This window comes from Lepidochelys kempii, chromosome 11 (genome assembly GCF_965140285.1).
Source record: "Lepidochelys kempii isolate rLepKem1 chromosome 11, rLepKem1.hap1, whole genome shotgun sequence".
NCBI classification, from domain to species: Eukaryota; Metazoa; Chordata; order Testudines; family Cheloniidae; genus Lepidochelys; species Lepidochelys kempii.
Window position 1 is genome coordinate 32091993 of NC_136390.1, and position 21519 is coordinate 32113511.

Genomic DNA, 21519 nt, shown 5'->3' on the forward strand with positions numbered 1-21519 from the left:
ATGAACCATTGATAACTACTCACTGAATATGCTTTTCCAAACACTTGTGCACACAGCTGATACTAGGTTCATCTAGGCCAGGGTGGGCAAACTTTTTGGCCCGGGGGTCACATCGGGGTTGTGAAACTGTATGGAGGGCCAGGTAGGGAAGGCTGTGCCTCCCCAAACAGCCTGGCCCCTGCTCCCTATCTGTTCCTTCCCACCCCCTGACTGCCCCCCTCAGAACCGCCGTCCCAGCCAACCCCCTGGCTCCTTGTCCCCTGACTACCCCCTCCTGGAACCCCCCCACCACTAACCACCCACCGGGGACCCCATCCCCTGACTGCCTCCCCCCGAACCTCTGCCCCATCCAACCGCCCCCTGTTCTCTGTCTCCTGACTGCCTTCAGGGACCCCCTGCCCCTTATCCAACCCCCCCGCTCCCTTACCATGCTGCTCAGAGCAGCAGGAGCTCACAGCCATGCCGCCCGCGCTGCCCAGCAGGAGTGGCGGGCCAGAGCGCTGGCAGTGTGGTGCGGCGGTGCTGCTGTGGGGGAGGGGCCGGGGGCTAGCCTCCACGGGAGCTCAGGGGCCGGGCAGGATGGTCCCATGGGCTGGATGTGGCCCGCGGGCCGTAGTTTGCTCACCTCTGATCTAGGCTATATTTCTCTAGTTTGTTTATGAGAAGGTCATGTCAGACAGTATCAAAAGCATTATTAAAGTCAAAAAAGATCACATCTACTGCTTTCCCCCCATCAGAAAAGGATATTAGTAGGGCCCTACCAAATTCACGGCCATGAAAAACACGTCACTGACACTCTTTTGTGTGATTTTTCCCTATATTATATAGATTTAACGGGGGAGACCAGCATTTCTCAAATTGGGGGTCCTGCCCAAAAGGGAGTTGCAAGGGGTGTCACAAAGTTATATTAGGGTTGGTTGCGGTATTGCCTCCCTTATTTCTGCACTGCCTTCAGAGCTCGGTAGCTGGAGAGTGGCGACTGTTGACTGGGCGCCCAGCTCTGAAGGCAGCGCCCCGCTAGTGCGGCACAGAAGGGTGACAGTACCATACCTTGACGTCCTTACTTCTGCGCTGCTGCTGGCAGCGGCTCTGCCTTTAGAGCTGGGCCCTCAGCAGCCACCACTCTCCAGCTGCTCAGCTCTGAAGGCGGTGTCACCACCAGCAGCAGTGCAGAAGTAAGGGTAGCAGTACTGCACCCCCTCTACAATAACCTTCTGCCACCCCCAGCTCCTTTTTTGGCCAGAACCCCTACAATTACAACACTGTGAAATTTCAGATTTAAATAGCTGAAATAAGGAAATTTACTATTTTTTTAAATCCTATGACCATGAAATTGACCAAACTGGACCGTGAATTTGGTAGGGCTCTAGATATTAGGTTGGTTTGACTTGTGCTTGACAAATCCATGTTGACTTACTTATCACCTTATTTTCTTCTAGGTGCTTACAAATAGATTGCTTGATTTACTCCATTATTTTACTGGGTACCGAAATTAAGCCGATTGGTCTATAATTCCTTGGGATGTTTTTATTCCCTTTTTTATAGATCGGGACCTCAACCCCTTTTCCAGTCCTCTGGGATCTGTCCTATCCTCCACAAGTCTCAAAAATAATTGTTAATGGCTTAGAGATCTTTTTAGCCTGTTCCTTAAGTATTCTGGGATGTATTTCATCAGGACCTGTCAACTTGAAGACACCTAACTTGTCTAAGTAATTCTTTTTCCTATTTGAGCTTCAGATCCAACCTTTTTACAGAGATGTTCACTAGGTTAGCCATCCAATCACTACTAACATTTTTGGTGAAAACTGAAATCAAAAAGTCATTTAATACTTTGGCCATTGCTGCGTATTCTGTTACTGTCTTTCCCTTCTCATCGAGTAATGGGCCTGCCCTGTCCTTGGTATTCCTCTTGCTTCTCATGTATTTGTAAAAGGCTTTCTTGTTGCCCTTTATGTCTCAACCTAGTTCAATCTCATGGTGTGCTTTAATTTTGTCTGTACATGCTTGCGTTGTTTTTTATATTCAGCCTTCATAATTTGGTGTAGTTTCCACTTTTTTCCTGGTGTAGCAAGGGAGTTCTCTTACCAGACTTCCTCTCTTTCCTACACATTGGGATAATTTGCTCTTATGCTCCAATTAAAATCTCAAAAAACTGCCCACTCTCCTGAACTTTTTTCCCTTAGATTTACTTAACATGGGCTCTCACCTACCAATTCTTTGATTTTGCTAAAGTCTGCCGTCTTGAAGTCCATTGTCTATATTTTGCTGTTTTCCCTCCTACCCTTCCTTAGAATCATTAACTCTATCATTTCATGATCACTTTCGCCCAAACTGCCTTCCACTTTGAAATTCTCAACCAGTTCCTCCCTATTTGTCATAATCAATTCTAGAACAGTCTCTCCCCTAGTCGCTTTTTCCACCTTCTGTAATAAAAAGTTGTCTCCAGTGTATTCCAAGAATTTGTTGGATAATCTGCACCCTGCTGTATTATTTTTCCAGTAGATGTCTAGCTAGTTTGAAGTCCCCCTTCATCACTAAGTCCTGTGTTTTGGATGATTTTTAGTTGTTTAATAAAAGCCTCATCCATCTCTTCTTCCTTGTTAGGTGGTCTGTAGTAACCCCTTGTTTTTACCCCTTTTATCTTTACCCAGAGACTTTCAACACATCTGCCTCCCACTTCTATCTCAACCTCAGTGCAAGTGTATACATCTTTGATATGCAAGACAATGCCATCTCCCTCTTTTCCCTGCCTGTCCTTCCTGAACAATCTGTGTTCTTCTGTACCAATATTCCAGTCAAGTGAGTTCTACCACCAATTTTCTGTGATGCCAACTATATTGTAATTGTGATTATTCACTAGTATTTCTAGTTCTTCCTGTTTATTCCCCATACGTCTTGCAATAGTATACAGACATCTAAGATGTTCATTAGATTTCCCCTCTGTGTTCCCTCTTGTCTCTTCTTTGTCCCTGTTATGATTGCTGCCCAGATTTGGATCCTTTACCCAGATTTCCATGTTTTGGACTTATCTGTGGGCTTTTGTCTCCTGCCCCCACCAAACTAGTTTAAAGTCCATCTCACTAAGTTACCCAGGCTGTATCTGAAGATACTCTTCCCCTTCCTTTATCAGCGGACCTCCATCTTTGCTCAGCAGTCTTCTTAGAACAGCATCCCATGGCTGAGGATGCTGAAGTCTTGGTGACACCATCTGTGCAACCATGCATTCACCTCCAGAATGTGTCTGTCTCTGGCTGGGACCTTGCCCTTGACTGGAAGGATAGATGAGAACACCACCTGCATCCCCAACTCCTTCACCCTCATTCACAGAGACCTGGAGTCACTTCTGATCTGCTCAGGGTCATACCTCGCAGTATCGTTAGTTCCCACATGGATGAGCAGCATAGGGTAGTAGTCACTGGGTCGGATGATCCTCACCAATCCTTCCATAATGTGTCAGATAAAGACTCTTGGCAGGCAGCAAACTTCCTAGGATACCAGGTCAGGCCAGCACTGGATCCCTATGTTATCCTTGCAAGGGAGTCATCGATCACCACCACCACCCATTGTTTCCTTTTGAGAGTGGTGGCCATAATGTTCCCAGCACTGATGGTACATGGCTTCTCCTCTTCCTCCTTTGGGAAAGATTCCTCATCTCACATTGCCAGGGCAGCATACCATTTTTTTCTCTCTATGGATGGTGGGTTGAGAGCAGAAGTGGAGCACGGCCTGCTGCAAGAAGTAACCAGCAGCCAGCCTCCTCCCTCTAAAGAAGCCATTTCCTCCCCGGTAATGCTACTACAGTCCCCTCCAGCTGGATTACTTCCTCACCCTTGGAGTTCTCTGTATGGATGTTTTCAGTGAATTTCTCATGTGCTCAGTCTAGCCAGCTCTTCCTGTAGTTCTCCCACCTGTTTTCGGAGAGATTCTACCAGTAGACACCTCTCTCACTTGATGGTACTCCCACCAAGGCTTTCTATGATGAGGAAATGCAGGCCACAAGTATCTGCAAATCCACACCAAGACCTGGGTAGTGGTATCCATGGTCAGTTTTTCTGTCTGAACACAGATGCAGGAGCAGTGTTGGCATTGGCAATACGACCTTTCCTGAGCCATGCTGATTTTATTCTTTCTCCCTCCTACAAACTCCCTGGAGTGGCTTCAGTGCTGCACTCTGTCATCCAGGATGTGGCTTCTGAGAAATGGGAACAAGTGTACATAGCCCATTAGCCACTGTTCCATGGCATGGAAATGCCCATTTTTCCATTCCTCGTGGTTGATGCCAAGGCCTTATCTTCCCGTATTATCATAGCTGTAGTGACATTTCCAACAGAAAGTGGGTCTCATTGCACAAGGCTTGAGGTCCCAGTAATTGACATTGGGTTTTCATCCTTTTGCCACATTCTTTTGAGCTGAATCATCCTCAGAGTCTCTTCTTGTTGTATCACTACACATGGGAAGATCCATGTATGTTTCCACTGTCAGTTTGTGCCACAAGCGGCACCATAATTGGGATCTCAAAGTTTGTCTTTGTACTTAACTGACAGACCTTCCCTTACAAAGGTCTCTAAACCTCCAGAAAGGTAATGTGATATTAGAACACTGAATCCCTTAAGTATCCTTCTTCCCCAGTTTCCTTGCTCCTCTGTGTAGTCATCATCATCCTCTCACTTTAGTTTTACTTCCCAGAATGAGGAATTTCATTAGTTCTCATCTTCTTCTTGTAGGAAGTCCCTTTGATCTAGAGGATCCTTTTCATCCTGTTAGAGAGAGAATCCCAATAAGCAGAATATCAGAATAAACTCTTTCTGCTGGCCCAGGATTGATACTTTCTGCTTCGTTTCTGTGGGCGAAAATCTCATATCGTGTGTTGGAGTCGGGGGGCCTCGTCTTCACATACCAGGAAAGGAACATGATCAGCTCCAAGTGTACAAACAGATTCCTTCCAGACTCGGCTCCATTGTAGTTTTGCTTAACTGTTTGGCTAGTATCCTAGAAGAGCTATCTGCCTATTTCTTTCCGGTTGGAGAGAAAGGGAGTTTTTCTGCAGGTTCTCCCTGAGAAATTCTATGTGGGTTTTTTCTGTCCTGTTCTAAACTTCTGCCTACACAATCTCAAGATTTGTCAGTCTTCATTTCAGATAGAAATGCCCAAATCCAGTATCTAAGTCAGTGTTTTTCAACCTATTTACCATTCTGGGCTCCATCCAATACTACCTGTATGGCCCTGTGGATGTCATGTGGGCCACAGCCATGTGCTGATTGGACCACGGATTGAGAACCACTGCTCTAAGCCATCCTGACTTCACTGTTCAGTGGCCCTAATAATATACACCCTCTGAGGCTACAGTAGCAAAATTTTGGCAAAAAATTCCCCTTGTTGCTAACACCACTGCAGCTCTTCCAAAGACCATAACAATGGAAGTTCTAGTGCAGAAAAGGCTCCTGTAGCTCATATCATTAGCTTGCTGTTGAATTCTGCTCTGGGCAGGATTAGACCACATGGTGTTTGCATCCATTATCCATTCATGCCATTATCACTGTGAAAGCTTCAATGGTTGTAAGCTTCTGCCAAAAATATGGCAGACAAGACTCCATGCATTTTGTAGTCCTCAAGCAGAACAGAGGAAGACAGGAGTGGACATTCTGTATATTTCCAAAAATAAAAAGGGGAAAAATTAAAACACCCTCTGATATTCTTATTACACTATAAAGAAGGCAAAAGTGCAACACGCCCATATTTAATCAATCCTTTGCCAGTTGCCTTTAAAATAAATCAACTCTCCAACATATCTTTAGTTTTAAAAATATATATTGTGACAAAGTTCCTCCTCTAGCTTGGTGGGTCTTGCGCTTATTGGCGGATTTGCTCACCTTGGAGCTTCACGGCAGCCCTCAGTTTGGCCATTTTTCTGAACCCACAGTCCAGGTCAACTCCTCCTGTGTCTGACCAGGAGTTGGGAGGTTTGGGGGCCCGCCCTCTACTCTGGGTTCCAGCCCAGGGCCCTGTGGAATGCAGCTGTCTAGAGTGCCTCCTGGAACAGCTGTGCAACAGCTACAACTCTCTGGGCTACTTCCCCATGGCCTCCTCCCAACACCTTCTTTATCCTCACCATAGGACCTTCCTTCTGGCGTCTGATAATGCTTTTACTCCTCAGTCCTCCAACAATACACGTTCTCACTCTCAGCTCCTAGCACCTCTTGCTCCCAGCTCCTCATACGCACCACAAACTGAAGTGAGCTCCTTTTTAAACCCAGGTGCCCTGATTAGCCTGCCTTAATTGATTCTAGCAGCTTCTTGATTGGCTGCAGGTGTTCTAATCAGCCTGTCTTAATTGTCTCCAGAAGGTTCCTGATTCTTCTGGAACCTTCCCTGTTACCTTACCCTGGGAAAAGGGACCTACTTCACCTGGGGCTAATATATCTGCCTTCTATTACTCTCCTGTAGCCATCTGGTCTGACCCTGTCGCAATATATATTTTAAAAGGAACAGAAAAACCTCGAAGATTTTTTCTACATTTGTCATAAACCTTCACTCCACTACGAAACTTCGGTTTTAGGTTTCAGTGATGGTTTCTGAAACTGTGCTGGTATCAGCTTCTTTTCGTCTGTGTTTGTATTTAAATCACTAAAAACCAACTCAGCTTGCAACTACTGCAGGCACCTTTTGTCAGCAATAGGTAATTGTCCTAGTATAAACAAAGCTAAAAATGTGTAAATTATAAATAATACAGTTAAATCTTACCTCCTGTACAAAAAGCATCTGTTGCTGACAACAGATTGCTGAACACATTTTGTCCTTGCAAGTATAGTGAGGGACAAAGTGTGTTCACACCATTTTAGAAACTATGGTTAAAACCTGTTGCCTAAGTTGACAGGGGATGAGAAGGACACACACCATTGATATCTGAATAGAAAAATGCTATTTTTTGTTGCTTTTCATATTGCATTTTATATATTTTTGGTATTTCGCAGAGGGCTGCTGTTCATGTAACTAAGGGAAATATTCTGAGATTCTATTTTTCTGTTCCACTTTACTGGCCTCCCCATTCTCCTGAATTTTTTCTTCATTTCTTCACACTAATGAATTTCTTCCCCCATCACAGCTCCATTACTTGTCTTAAATCCCCCACTGCTGCCAATGGTGAGACATGACCCATCCTTTATTCTCTGTATTTCACTGTTTTGCTGAGTTCTCTAAATCTGATTTTTTTTTCTTTTCTGTCTCTATTCTTTGCCCCCTACTCCTCTTCTGACTTCAAGAACAGTTCAGACTCCACAAACTGAAGGCATACGTCCCACAGTACTTCAGTAGCTCAAATATGGACAAGGCAGGAGGAGGCTGACTCTTTACACCAACAGCCCAGGGCCAGATTGAGGTAATCCAAGACCTAGCCACACTGTGAGATGGGGAGTCCTCTGGCTTCATTTCTATGGCCTCATCCCCACACCATGAGCTGTCCCTGCCTCTCCACTTGGACTCTCCCACTCTCATGGCACCTTTTTCCTTCCTCCCGATAGTGCCCCTCTCTTCAGAATCCCAGAGAGACAGGGAAAGACTGGGAGTAGCAGGGCAGTATTTACACCCTAGTAGCTGGGGTTTATCTACTTAAATAGATAAGTGGGTTTATCTACTTAAATAGATAAGATAGGTAGATGGACAGGATCAGCTGCACTTTTCGACAGGATCAGCTGCACTTTTCAACAGAATCAGCTGCACAGTGCAAAGTGCAGTGCACCATAGGTAGGTATCCCAGTGTGGCATGCACCACTGTCCATTGCAGTGCCTTTTGGGAAATTTTTGCAATGTGTTGTGGGATAGAATGACTTGCCCTGGGATCTCTTGAGGCTAGGGGTCAAGTTCCCAGCATGCAACCTTCTCCATCCCATAATGCCATCCATATGCCATAATTTTTGTGCCTCTTTAAAAAGTCCCACAAATCTGCCTGGCACTTTTTGATGTCCACCATCTAACAGAAGCATGGAGCCTGCAGACCTCTGCATTAGTCTCATGAAAGTTGCAAATACAGGATGCACAATTCTATATTTGCAGAGCTACAGGGAAAACCACACAATGGGGGAGATGATTTCTTCCAACACAGGCTGCTAAGGGGCACAGTGAAAAACAATTCAAGGTTATTGGTGGCATTCATGGAGCAGTTTGAGATGCCAGAGAGCCACTTCTGGGCCCATGACTGGTGGGATCACATTGTAATGCAGGTTTGGGACACTGAACGGTGGCTGCAGAACTTTTGGATGTGAAAGTCCACATTCCTGGGTCTGTTTGCCAAGGTTGCTCTTGCCCTCCAGCATGGGCACACCAGAATGACAGCTGCAATGACAATTGAGAAGTGAGCTGAGAGACTCAAAGGCAGAGCAAGAAAGCCAAACAGCAACCTATAGGCCCAATGTGGTCCCGAGAGACACCTAGAGAAAGGGTCTGGGTGGGGATTGCTGGCTGAAAGAAGTTTGGGCTTGTAAGCTAAGAAACTACTGCTTTTGTTTTTAGTTCCTCCTGCATTTGGAGCAGCAGAACTTTGTACGTTCCTTGTAAATAAAAAAAACCACATAAAAGAAAATACCAGGCTCAATCATCAATTTCTTCTTCCAACTGGAACATCGTTTTACTGCAAGGTAATCTTCGTGAGGTCAACCCTGGGAGGGGGCATATGTATGTTTACCTTGCAGTAAAACTCAAGTGTCTGGTCAGTGTGTTTTTTACCTCAGCTGAGATCATGCATGTTAGTTACCCAGAGATTAAAAAAACACATCGTAGTTAGCAGTGAATACAAGGCCTTAGAAAATCATATCAAACATATAGTGTTCTTAGATTAATACAGAGCAGCCCCCATACCCTTCAGAATCTTGTAACTCTAAAGAGCTAGAGATGAAAGCTTTATAACTGGAAAAGGGATGACTAAGGCCTGATCTACACTAGGAATTTACTTTGGTATAGCGATGTCTCTCAGAGTTGTGAAAAATCCACACACAAGAGATGTAGCTATACCGACCTAACTCATGGTGTAAACCTATGTTAGTTCAACAGAAGAATTCTTCTGCCTCTTGGGGAAGTGGATTACCTACACCAATGGGGGAAAGCCTCCCATCAGTGTAGATAGTGTCTATACCAAAGAGCTACAGCAGCGCATCTACAGCCCTTTAAGTGTAGACAAGTCCTAAGCTTTCAAAAGGAGCACAGATCCAGCTAACCCAATAACCATGATAGAGATATTGGACTTTAATCTTGTCACTACTGCAGAAGTGAATGTTGCCCAGCCAGCATTTCAGAGCAGTGAAATTTTGAAATTCCATGTTTAGAGGAACGCATGCTTTTTAATATTAAGCTATGTCTACACTTGTGGTAGCATGTAGAGTACAAGCATTACACAGGAAGCTACATGCTGCAGTAAAAGGCTCTAGTGGGGGAGGCAGCGGAAAAAGGCACCAGCAGCTCCCCACTCCCAGAGCTTTTTCCTGCTGCCTACCCCCTCTCAGAGCCTTTCACTGTGGTGAAGAAAGGCTCCAGCAGCAGGGAGGCAGTGGGATTCTGCACTTCTAAAAATTAGCAGTGTAGACATAGAAGGCACTGCTTGGTCGTGTAGAGAGCCGTGTATAGTACATGCACTAGGATTCAGGCATATAGGATACTCTACTCACTTAAAAAGAAAAGGAGTACTTGTGACACCTTAGAGACTAACAAATTTATTTGAGCATAAGCTTTCGTGAGCTACAGCTCACTTCATCGGATGCATTCAGTGGAAAATACAGTGGGGAGATTTATATACACAGAGAACATGAAACAATGGGTGTTACCATACACACTGTAACAAGAGTGATCAGGTAAGGTGAGCTATTACCAGCAGGAGAGGGCGGGGGGTGGAGGGACCTTTTGTACTGATAATCAAGGTGGGCCATTTCCAGCAGTTGACAAGAACGTTTGAGGAACAGTGGGGGGTGGAGGGGGTGAATAAACATGGGGAAATAGTTTACTTTGTGTAATGACCCATCCACTCCCAGTCTAGAAAAATAGTTTACTTTGTATAATGAGCCATCCACTCCCAGTCTAGAGACTTTGTGTAATGACCCATCCACTCCCAGTCTAGAGACTGGGAGTGGATGGGTCATTACACAAACTATTTTTCTAGACTGGGAGTGGATGGGTCATTACACAAAGTAAACTATTTCCTCTTGTTTATTCCCCCCCTCCATCCCCCACTGTTCCTCAGACGTTCTTGTCAACTGCTGGAAATGGCCCATCTTGATTATCAGTACAAAAGGTCCCTCCCACCCCCTGCCCTCTCCTGCTGGTAATAGCTCACCTTACCTGATCACTCTTGTTACAGTGTGTATGGTAACACCCATTGTTTCATGTTCTCTGTGTATATAAATCTCCCCACTGTATTTTCCACTGAATGCATCCGATGAAGTGAGCTGTAGCTCACGAAAGCTTATGCTCAATAAATTTGTTAGTCTCCAAGGTGCCACAAGTCCTCCTTTTCTTTTTGCGAATACAGACTAACAGGCTGCTACCCTGGAATCTACTCACTTAAGACATGCCTCACCATCTACAGTGGTATTTATACCCGTGCAGTCTCTGTACTCTACATGCCACCCTAAATGTAGATGTAACTTTAGACTAAGAGTGATAGAGAGGGATTCATGCAGAGTTCAGGTCAGGCAGTCCAAGGTACATGATAAGTGCAACTTGTTGTCTTACTCTGCAGTTTCACATGGATATTAACTTCAAGTGTGTATCATAGATGAGACTGGTAGAAACGTCTATTATTGAGATTACCCAGTACATCCAATTATAAGACCCTATTTTCAGTTGCTTATAACTTAGTCAAACTTTAACCATTTTGGCTGAAATTTCCCATGCTGGAGTGTCTGTCTCAGGCTTAATTTCAGCCAAAACTGTTTGGCCATTTCCAAGAACAAGGGTAGAGAAACATAAGTTGTTTTTCCAGTGTTAAAAAATGCTGGCAACCATTTTATGGGTTTGGGGTTTGGTTTTTTGTTGTTTTGTTGTTGTTTTTTTGAGACATTTGAGACGTGCTTTGGAACAGGAACCTTAAATTTGGCAGAGGGTGTGGCCTTTGATTCAGGGATCTGCCTTTTGCCCTTCCTGTGAAAATCCACTCAAATTTGCTGAATTAGAAGCTTTTGAAAAATCTCAGTTGTTCAATGGGAAGCCAGTGTAGGAATGCATCCAGTGCCCCAACTGAGTATCTCATAATTGAAAATCACAACATAAAACAGAGGACTGCCCATAAATATATCTGCCTTAACCAACCCCTACTCAACAGCCTTGAAAAAGATGGGCTTTGCTGCATGCCCAGAGGTTTTGTTCTGTCTCGTTTCTCTGTGGCCAGAAATGTTTGTATAATGAAGGGAGAATTAACAATGTTTTAAGGGTTTGGTCAAATTGAAAAATTAATCATGTCATTTATAATAGTTGTAATGGACTATTGAGGAAATGCTGTTTAATAACTTTCTCTGGAGGTTTGTACGCTTCTATTCTGCTCTATAAGTAGTGAAATATGATACATGAAGAGTACATTACAAAAACATCAGGTGAAGGATGAATACTAACAGAGAAGTTGGATGAATACTAACTGAGAAGTTAGATGAATTTTCAATCTGTGTTCCCTGGTGGGGGAAAAATATGGTAAAAATGCAGTGGACTAGATACTGCTTAAATTATCTACTAAACTATATCAATCCAACTGATCTCAAATATGTGTGTATACATCTGTCTTTCCTTAGATTTGGTTTCAGATTTGGTTTCGTTTTTTATAAACTATATGTCTGTAGCAGGGTGGCAAGCTATCGGTCCCTGGATAAGTATAAAAACTAAAATAATTTCTGTTGACGCACATAATAGGTGGATCTTGTTAGCTCCAACAAAAGCTGTGACAGCAAAGGTCCTCAAGGGCAAACCCTGGGAACTGCCAAGTTTGGGGAGAAAGTTTAGGCTGAAGTTGTTTGTTTCGAAGCTTTTTTGTTCTCTACTTTGGCATGCCTGTCACCCTAATTTACTTTACTCATGAGGAGAAGGAATATAATCTTATGCAGGGAGGGGCAAATTTTTTGGCCTGAGGGCCACATCTGGGTATGGAAATTGTATGGTGGGCCATTAATGCTCATGAAATTGGGGTTAGAGGGTGAGGGCTCTGGGGTAGGGCCAGAAATGAGGTTCCTGGCCAATGGGAGCTGCAGAGGTGGAGCTTGGGGCGGGGGCAGCGTGTAGAGCCCTCTGGCTGCCCCTATGCATAGGAGCTGGAGGAGGGACATGCCACTGCTTCCGGGAGCTGCTCGGAGGCACAACACACATGGAGCAGGGCAAGCCCCGGACCCCACTTCCTGGCAGGAGCTTGAGGGCCAGATTAAAACATCTGAAGGGCCGGTTGTGGTCCCAGGGCCACAGTTTGCCCACCCCGATCTAATTATTTCAAAACAGGGCTACCTCTCTCTGCTCCTGCCGCACTGAATTGCTCTGCAGCCTTGGGAAAGAGACTTAATTTAAAAGCTTCAAAATTTTTCTAAAACAACAAGGAGTCCGGTGGTACCTTAAAGACTAACTCCTTGTTGTTTTTGTGGATACAGACTCACACAGCTACTCCCTGATACTTGACAAAAATTTTCTGGCTCTCAATTTTTGGGTGGCCAGCAGCATTCAGCTGGAGTTATGGATCTCCGCATTCCTGAAAATCAGTTGCTTGGGGTCTCAAATTGGTCACCCAAAATCAGAAACCACTTTTGAAAAATTTAACCTGAACTGCCCTGTATGAGTCCCTCACCACCTTAACTCCTTGAAAACTGGAGTTGGTAATTCTTGTCTTTTTCAAGAGGGTACTGTAAGGATTATAATAGCTGTAGAACTTTGACAGTGAACGGAATTAGAAAAGTGCAAAATAGTATTGGTAACAAGAATAAACTTTACTCTGCTTCTTTCTTAAAACTTTTGTCTTGAAATGATTGAAAGTAATTGCTGTTGCTATTAAAAGGGTCTGTTCCATATTAGAATCTAGGAGCATGTACTTTATCTTGTTTGTTGTATAGCTGTTATGAAAGGATATAACTCTTGTATTCTCTGCCTTCTCATCTGTCTTGTTGTCCCTTAGGGTGGATGTCTTTTCTGTTTACTACTTTCTTAATAGCATTTTTTATGACCCATCAAGTGTCATCCCTTCAGTGAAGATGAAGGGGATGTGCTTTATTACTTTTTAAATGAGGTAGTGAGTGCACAGATATTATTAATTTCAATAGCTGGTCCCAGAAATCTTTTCACTGCAAAGGGATAAGTAGAATTGACCAGCCTCTTCCTAATGCTTTTTCTTATGATTATTTTTCATACAGTGATGGTCGAGTGTAACCACTACAGCAGCACCAACAAAGTGCTTAGAACAGCAGAATATTATTTCATATTATTATAATTATTATTCATAATATTATTTCATTATTATAACCTTGCTAAAGAGGGGAAGGAATAAATTACTGGTTTCTTTCCAATTCCCTTTGATGCCAAGAAATTGTTTGTTAAATTATATCTAGTATGTTTTGATTCTTTGTTTTCTATGGTGAAGTTTGGTACTAGATACGCAACTTTTGGAACACCCTTCCTGACAATAAAGTTGCTGTCTGCATGTTTTTTGTATAGAGTCTAATACAAAAAAAAAGTCTTTCATTTGTTTGAGTACAGAATGACCATTTCTTTTCAAATAGCAGAAATGAAAGCAACCTAAGACTTCTGTCCCAATCCATAAATCATCTTAGATGAAGTGGAGTTGACCAGAACATTGCATCTTAAATAATGTTGGGTGTAAATTGTGTTCTAAAACAAATACCCATGACCTAAGCTTAAATACAGTTTTAAAACTTTTACTGTAAATTATTTGTACACTGAATGGAATTTGGCAAATCTGATTCCAAGTGTTTGTCTTTTTGAACAGGAATAAGTGGATTTACTCCTGTGTCTAGGATTATTTCAATTTAACCCTGAGTAGCGAAGGTCAGCTTTTGTAATAGTAAAGGTTGTATTGGCATGTTGCTAAAAGCAGAGGAGCACCTAACTTGCATACATATTTACCTACTATCCAAATGCAAGTATTAACCAGAAGTCAAATATGGGACATCAGAGCATGTGGAGAAGTGATATTCTTCAAAGGTCCACACACTTGAGACATAAAATGAGACACCACTCACAGTGTATTGTGGAGATGATCAAAATATCATCATGTATGCTCTGCTGGACTCCAAGGGCTTGGCTTCTCCTGTTGGATTCATATACACCCTTGGAGTCTGCTGGGCTCTTTGGGCTTAGTTCTTTCATGACTGTAGCAAAAAAGAAAAGTGGTAGAATTCTCCTAAGCAATATTCATTCTTGACTCCAAAATTATTTGTCATTCACAGTAAATTGTACAGACCTTTGTAGTCTCTTTTCTTACATGTTCTGGTCAATAGTGAAATAGTTAATGTTGACATTTAAGTTATCATCACTGAGTTTCAGAGTTAACATCTTAAGGTGAGCTCAGATCAGTTTACTTCACAGATTCAATTTTTTAAAATTGAAAACTTAGATTCTGCACTCAAGATGGCATCTCCAGGGTGGCAAATATATGCAGCATGCCACTTTGCTTAGAACCCTAGTACTAAGTTAATTTTCCACACAGTTGGCCACCACTGTTCTTTCTCATCCTCTGCCAACTTTACAGAATTTTCTCTGCCCTCCCCCACCCCCAAAGAACTATAAGTTGGTGCTTGTAATTTTGTGGGGAGTGCGGGGAAGATTTTTGTCTGAGAGGAGTTGCTAGTTTGGTAGGTTGTTGAGATGTTTAAGGGTTTAGCAGTTGGAGGTACAAGTGTCAGGATTGTGGTGTATATATCTCTGGGGAACATGTAGGAATATTTGGCAACTACACTGGGACTCTGGGTGTCTCTGTATTGTTACTAAAGAAGCACAGGAGTATCTTCCTCCTGGCTTCTAGAATGTGATGGGGACTTTTCCCTCGCCTGTCAGGTAACAGAAACAGGGCTCTGTCCTGCTCAGTGAATCTTTCTTTTGTACCACATCAAATCAATAGAGGGAGTTTCTCTAAGGTTCTTTTTTCCTTGATGTGAAAAGTATATTGCATTCACTTGTGCACATGCTCTCTCACGCTCATCCCCCGCACCCACCCCAGGGACCCACCAGCTTACCCAACATTAGGTCCATTGTGATAATAACTGCATGTTCTATCTGTTCCATCAGAAAGTTTAATTGGTACTCTGCTGATGGATCAGCCAGACTGAAGAATGTTGGGGAAAACATATCCCACAGTTTGGGATTTGTCTCCCCAGCCTGTAAAATAAATCTTTTAAGGGCAACTTTGCAGGCCATCTGTTGGTCATATGTGGAGTATATAGGTTGCATTGCAGAATTAATCCACTATATTTCTTTTTGTTGTATATAGGTAAATTAGTTTTCCCCTATGTTTAAGAAGATAGATATTTTGTGGTTACTATTGGTTTATATTTGTTCACTGTAATCAAAGTTACAAGTTATCTTCTGACATTAAATAGTACAATGGAATTCCCTTTTTAGGAGTTCTCTGGAACTTGTCCTCATGTGATGCAGTAAAGATGACAATCATTCGAGATGCTCTATCAACACTAACTAACACTGTGATAGTTCCACATTCTGGATGGAATAATTCTTCCTTTGATGATGATCATAAAATTAAATTCCAGACTTCTCTAGTTCTGCGCAATACTACAGGATGCCTGAGGTAAATCACCGTGTTCAAGATCTCTGTTAAAATAGTAATCAAGTTATACAACAATGTATTCAAATTCCTTTTAAATTGCAATTTCTTAAATAATATAGTTGTTACATCCTTTTTAACCCTCTTAGTTCTTCCTCGCATGCCAATTAGTAGGAAAAGAGCATAAATACAAACTTAGGAGCTCAGAGGTACTATTTTATGAATGTATGAATGCTGCTACTTGGTAAGGATTAAGCTTCTATTGTTTTTGTGCTCATAGCTAATCTTTTCATTATTAATCAGTCACCACTGTCTTGATACTGAGGGTACTGTCCATTAAACTTATTCTTTCGAACCTTGAATTAACTTGAGTAAAGTCATCTCTACAGAAATCACGTGATAATATTCACATCACTAATAAGATTATATAAAATATAAAACTTAATTTTGATGAAAAATACATTTGAATTCTGAAGCAAATGCAACTATTTAGAGACATTTATTTTTAATGAAAAACCTAAGTAAGAAAACTAGGAGTACTTTGTTAGATCGAATATTTTAAACATTACTGACAGCAAACAATGTACAAAAATTAAATAGACACTATCAAGTTAAAAATTGTTCTGTTGAGTGAACTTTTTTTACCTGCTATTGTTACAAGTAATATATGAGATTACTATAAACGAAAGCAATTAGAGACACATTTTTTTTCTTTTTTCTATTTTTTTTATCCATTTACCTTCTGCATTTGACACTTTATGTATAGTCAATTCACTGTTTCATCTCTTGTTTAAGCAGGTGTTTCAAACAGCAGTAAGAAAAAAAAAAGAGCCCTTTTAAAAATAGGAAAACATAAAACCACAAAAAATGGCAGGGAATTTAGGGGCCACATGCAGTACATAAACTACTTTTTTTTTTTTAATTATTTTTAATTGGTGAGATTTCAAGTTGACTTTGTTCCTTTAACCCAGTGGTTTTCAAACTTTTTTTCAGCCACCCAGTTGAAGAAAATTGATGATGCCCATGACCCGATGGAGCTGGGGATGAGGGGTTTGGGTGTGGGGGCGGCTCAGGGCTGGGGCAGAGGTGAGGGGGGTGGGGTGGGGTCTGGAATGAGGAGTTCAGGGTGTGGGAGGGGGTCAGAGCTCTGGGCTGGGGGTGCAGGCTCTGGGGTGGGGCTGGGGATGAGGGGTTTGGGGTGCAGGAATGGGGTTGGGTGTGGGAGGGGGTCTGATCTTGGGGATGCAGGCTCTGGGGTAGGGCTGGGGATGAGGGTTTTGGGGTGCAGGAAGGAGCTCTGGGTTTGTGGGGGGCTCAGGGCTGGGAATTGGGTGTGTGGTTGGGGCACAGGCTTAGCTTGGGTGGCTCCCTGTCAGCAGTGCAGCAAGGGTGCTAAGGCAGGCTTCCTGCCTGTCCTGGCACCATGGAAGTGGCCAGCAACAGGTCCAGCTCCTAGGCAGAGGTGCGCAAGTGGCTCCGCACGGCTCTCGCCTGCAAGCACTGCCCCCCCCGGCCACGCCTCAGCTTCCACTGGCCAGGAACTAGCCAATGGGAGTGCAGAGCCCGTGCTCAGGGCGGGGGCAGCACATGGAGCCCTGTCTTCCCACCCCCACCCCCAGGAGCCAGACTTGCTGCTGGCCGCCATGACCTAGTGCCTTACATTGCACGACCCAATACTGGGTTGCGACTCACAGTTTGAAAACCACTGCTTTAACCTACACAGTTGGTATACAGTGCTGCAATAGAAGCAGGGGGATTTCCCTGGATTTGGTGGTGTCCATTTCACATACTGGAATACTGCTAACCTATCCCTGCCAACTACTGCTTTACTCTTGAGTCATAAAGAGACTTTCTGAAGAACAATTTCTTGTGTGTGTTTGAAACACACCGGATTGAGCCAAATGGCATATTTGCTTGTAATTTCCCAAAGTAGATTATCAACCAACTATATAAAAAGACTTTCCTTCTGCAAATGATTTGATTAGACCATTACTTGTATATATGTATGACAGTGAATACCATACATAAATACAGAGTATTTTGATTGACATTCTTACTGCATTTTAACACTTTAGGAATCTAAGCTCTGCAGGAGAAGAGGCAAGGAAGCAGATGAGGTCTTGTGAAGGGCTGGTTGATTCTTTGCTATATGTGATCCATACATGTGTGAACACATCAGATTATGACAGCAAGGTGTGTGCTTATTTTAACTAAGTAATTTCTAGGTATCAGACTAGTTGTCTGATGTGCCGTTTTTGTTTTGGATAGTGCAAGTCAGCCACAAAACTCTTGAGCTCTACTTATTTTTACAAAACCTTTTCCACCCCTACATTTATTTATTCACAAAATCAAATTCTGTTGTGGAACACAAATTTATTTATTCTATGTGTTTAATTCTCACAATGATGAAGCACCCATTGGGGGGAAATAATAATTAGCAGTTACCATGCTTTTTCTCTTAAAAACACTTTTTAATAAATGCCTAATTAATCCTTTTTAATAAATGCCTAATTAATCCTCATACCACCTCTGTGAGGTAGGCCCCTATTATCACTAATTTTATAGTTGAGAAAACAAGCAGAGACACTATAATTTACCCAGAGCCATAGAGAGAGCCATTGTGAGACTGACGATTAGAATTTGGGAGTTCTTGTTCCCCGGTCCTGTGCTCCAAAAATATTTTCACCTGTACTTGATTTGTTTTATACACTGTTTCACCATTTGTGAAAGTAAATTAATTACAGGATATCTCCATACTTTGGTTTCCAGACAGTGGAGAACTGTGTGTGCACACTGAGAAACTTGTCCTATCGCCTAGAATTGGAGGTACCTCAGGCACGTCTGCTGGGTATAAATGAATTGGGTGACTTGTTAGGGAAAGAATCACCCAGCAAAGATTCAGAGCCAAGCTGCTGGGGGAAAAAAAAGAAGAAGAAAAAACGAACTTCACAAGAAGATCAGGTTTGTATTTTTCTTCTATTATAAAAACATCAAGTATTGTTTTTCCAATAGTAAAACACTGTGTCCGGGAGAAAACTGACCATATCCAATAATATGGTGACTATATCCAATATTTTAAATTATGATATAAAGAGTTGATTTCAATTTTGCTTAAACCAATATACTTACAGTTAATGTGTGTTTCTTTCTCAGTGGGATGGAGTTGGCCCTATACCAGGATTTTCAAAGTCTCCTAAGGGTGTGGAAATGCTGTGGCACCCATCTGTAGTAAAACCATATCTAACACTTCTAGCAGAAAGCTCCAACCCAGCTACTTTAGAGGGCTCTGCAGGATCTCTCCAGAATCTTTCTGCAGGCAACTGGAAGGTATTCTATTAAACCCATCCCATAATCCTGTGGCAAATGAATTTCTACCTCTCCTGCTACACTTGTATTTCAACTAACTGTTCTCCTTTAACAACATCATGACACCTGAGCAGGGGTTGCCATTTCCTAAAGTGCATATGGTGTTTCTCCATTAATCCATGGTTTCTCCATGGTGTTGTTAGTGGTCCTACAGTGCACCCCTCCTGTGTTACTCCATGAAACCCAAAGTCCTGAGAGATGCTCAGTGGCTCCTCTGATGTGGGCATTTTCCTAAACTCACACTGAAGTCAATGGAAATGGAGGATCCTCCGCATCCTGCTCGAAATGCATCACTTCCTTAATACTTGCCTGACCCCAGTTTAGAAAAGCAAAGGAAATGTCAAAGCATAAACTAGAGTCAAGCACAGTGCATTCAGGCACCCTGGCAGTGCCTCTGGCAGTTCCATAATTCCTGTCCCATGCCTGTCTGAACACAGAGCCAAACGTGCCAAATTTCAAGATGTCTTTGTGATGTGGACACACATACTTGGAATTATGATTAATTTAGGGAGATTCCATTTTGTTCAGTTTTTTTAATCTAATTATTTTCATATTCTGTTTGTCCTTGATATTCTCTTGTCTAGAGAAACAACAACATGTAGTTCGATTTTTTGTAGCCCTTTGTTAAACTCTTACAAAAGTTGTCTAATAATCACAACTGTCTTATGAAATAGATAAGCAAATCTGTTGTCATTTTACAGAAGTATAATCTGAGGGAAAGAAGTTAAACTATTTGTCCACAACCACTTATGATGTTAATGACAGTCCTGGGTTTGGCATTCAGGAGCTCAAGATTGCTGGGCATTGGCTTAAATCTCCAACTGTACCACATCCATTATTTCATTAATAGTATTCGTAGTTGTCATACAAAATATAAAAATATAAAGTTCTTCTGGTTTTCATTTTTAAATAAATTTACCAATAAAATATGTGAGGGGGAAAACATTGGTAAAGATGAGAAAGAGAAAACTTTATACACTTCTCTTGGTCTCAATTCCCTTACACTCCTCTCCATTCTGCTCCTTTTCACTTTCACAGTGAAAGGCAATGAAGAGCAAGCAGCAGAAAATGGGTGACTTATTGGGAATGGCATTAAATTCAGTTACCACTATTTAGAAAAAAAATGAAAATGTGTAGGTTTTTCCCATTGAATACATGTGCCAAAAAAAACTTTGAACACTGAATTGTGCTGGAAAATGACTGCCAAAAATTGAAGATCAAAGTCAACTAAAAATGTACAAAATAATAGATGCAAGTCCCACCTCTTCCCAAGTATCAGAACATGGGTATTACAGTAAATGATGGTAGTTCATGCCTAATTGGTTATTAACAAGAGCAAGGCAGTATTTTTATTATTTGCTGCTATATGCCAACTGTGCACTCCTGCTTGTGGCCCTCATATATGCTGCATTACAAAGGCAGCACATGACATCTCTTTTTAATCACTTTTATGTATTTGTCATAAAGATAAAAATATTAGTTGCTTTCTTTGCTATACAAAAATAGCTGACCAATATCATTTGGGATTTTCACTCTTTTGCAACTGACTTTTTTAATCAATCTTTTTCCTGAAACACTGTTCCCTCTCTAATAGATTTAATCTCCTTTGTCAGTACATTTCTTTTATTAATTCATATATTTAAACATTGTTCTACAATGAGAACATTTGCAGTGGCCCAGAGGGCAGGCCTAACTCCCAGCGCCAAGTAATGGGAACTGGGCACCCACATCTTGTGTCTGCCTTTGGAACTGACCCACTAAAATATGTATGAATTGTAATACAGTAAAAGATAATATTGGTGCTGTTTTAAAATGGTAGGTGTGTAAGTAATTGAGTTTTATGTAATAGTTTGCAGCATATATTCGAGCTGCTGTCAGAAAAGAAAAAGGGCTTCCAATCCTCGTGGAACTTCTGAGAATGGATAATGATAGAGTTGTTTCTTCTGTGGCAACTGCCTTAAGGAATATGGCTTTAGATGTTCGCAATAAAGAGCTAATTGGTAAGTATACGTAACTATACTTAAGTATGCAGGGATAGCAGCACAAGGCAATCTTTTCTTGAGTGCTTGTAGGGAGAAAACTTATTTTAGGATGAGAATACACCATGTGATCTAGTTGTGTAGTCCCTTTTATCATATTACATCATTAGAGTCACATACATTTTAATCTTCTTGGGAAAAATAGCTTTTTGGAGCAACATTGTCTTATTTGTTTGTCTTTAGTCAACCTGTGCAGCCAGTCCCCTTACAGCAGAAAGAAGTTGCTTAAATTCAAACTAAATCAGACAGGAAGTTTCATTGTAGAACATGATGAGAAATACCACTCCCCTTTCTTGAAGCTAACTAGTAACTTTGTCAGAGGGCTACAAGGTGCTGTATCATAAAGGGATTTAACAGTTCATATCTCAACACACA

At 42.0% G+C, this 21519-nt stretch overlaps 1 protein-coding gene across 1 annotated transcript in view; it reads left to right on the forward strand.

Moving 5' to 3' along the window:
- PKP4 (plakophilin 4) overlaps positions 1–21519 on the forward strand; it is a 242698-nt gene that overhangs the window by 198852 nt on the left and 22327 nt on the right. The window contains exons 12-16 of the mRNA XM_073305536.1: positions 15580–15763; positions 17815–17932; positions 18509–18700; positions 18893–19066; positions 20955–21105. Of these exons, the coding sequence (XP_073161637.1) occupies positions 15580–15763; positions 17815–17932; positions 18509–18700; positions 18893–19066; positions 20955–21105 (819 nt within the window). The remainder of the gene's footprint in view (positions 1–15579; positions 15764–17814; positions 17933–18508; positions 18701–18892; positions 19067–20954; positions 21106–21519) is intronic.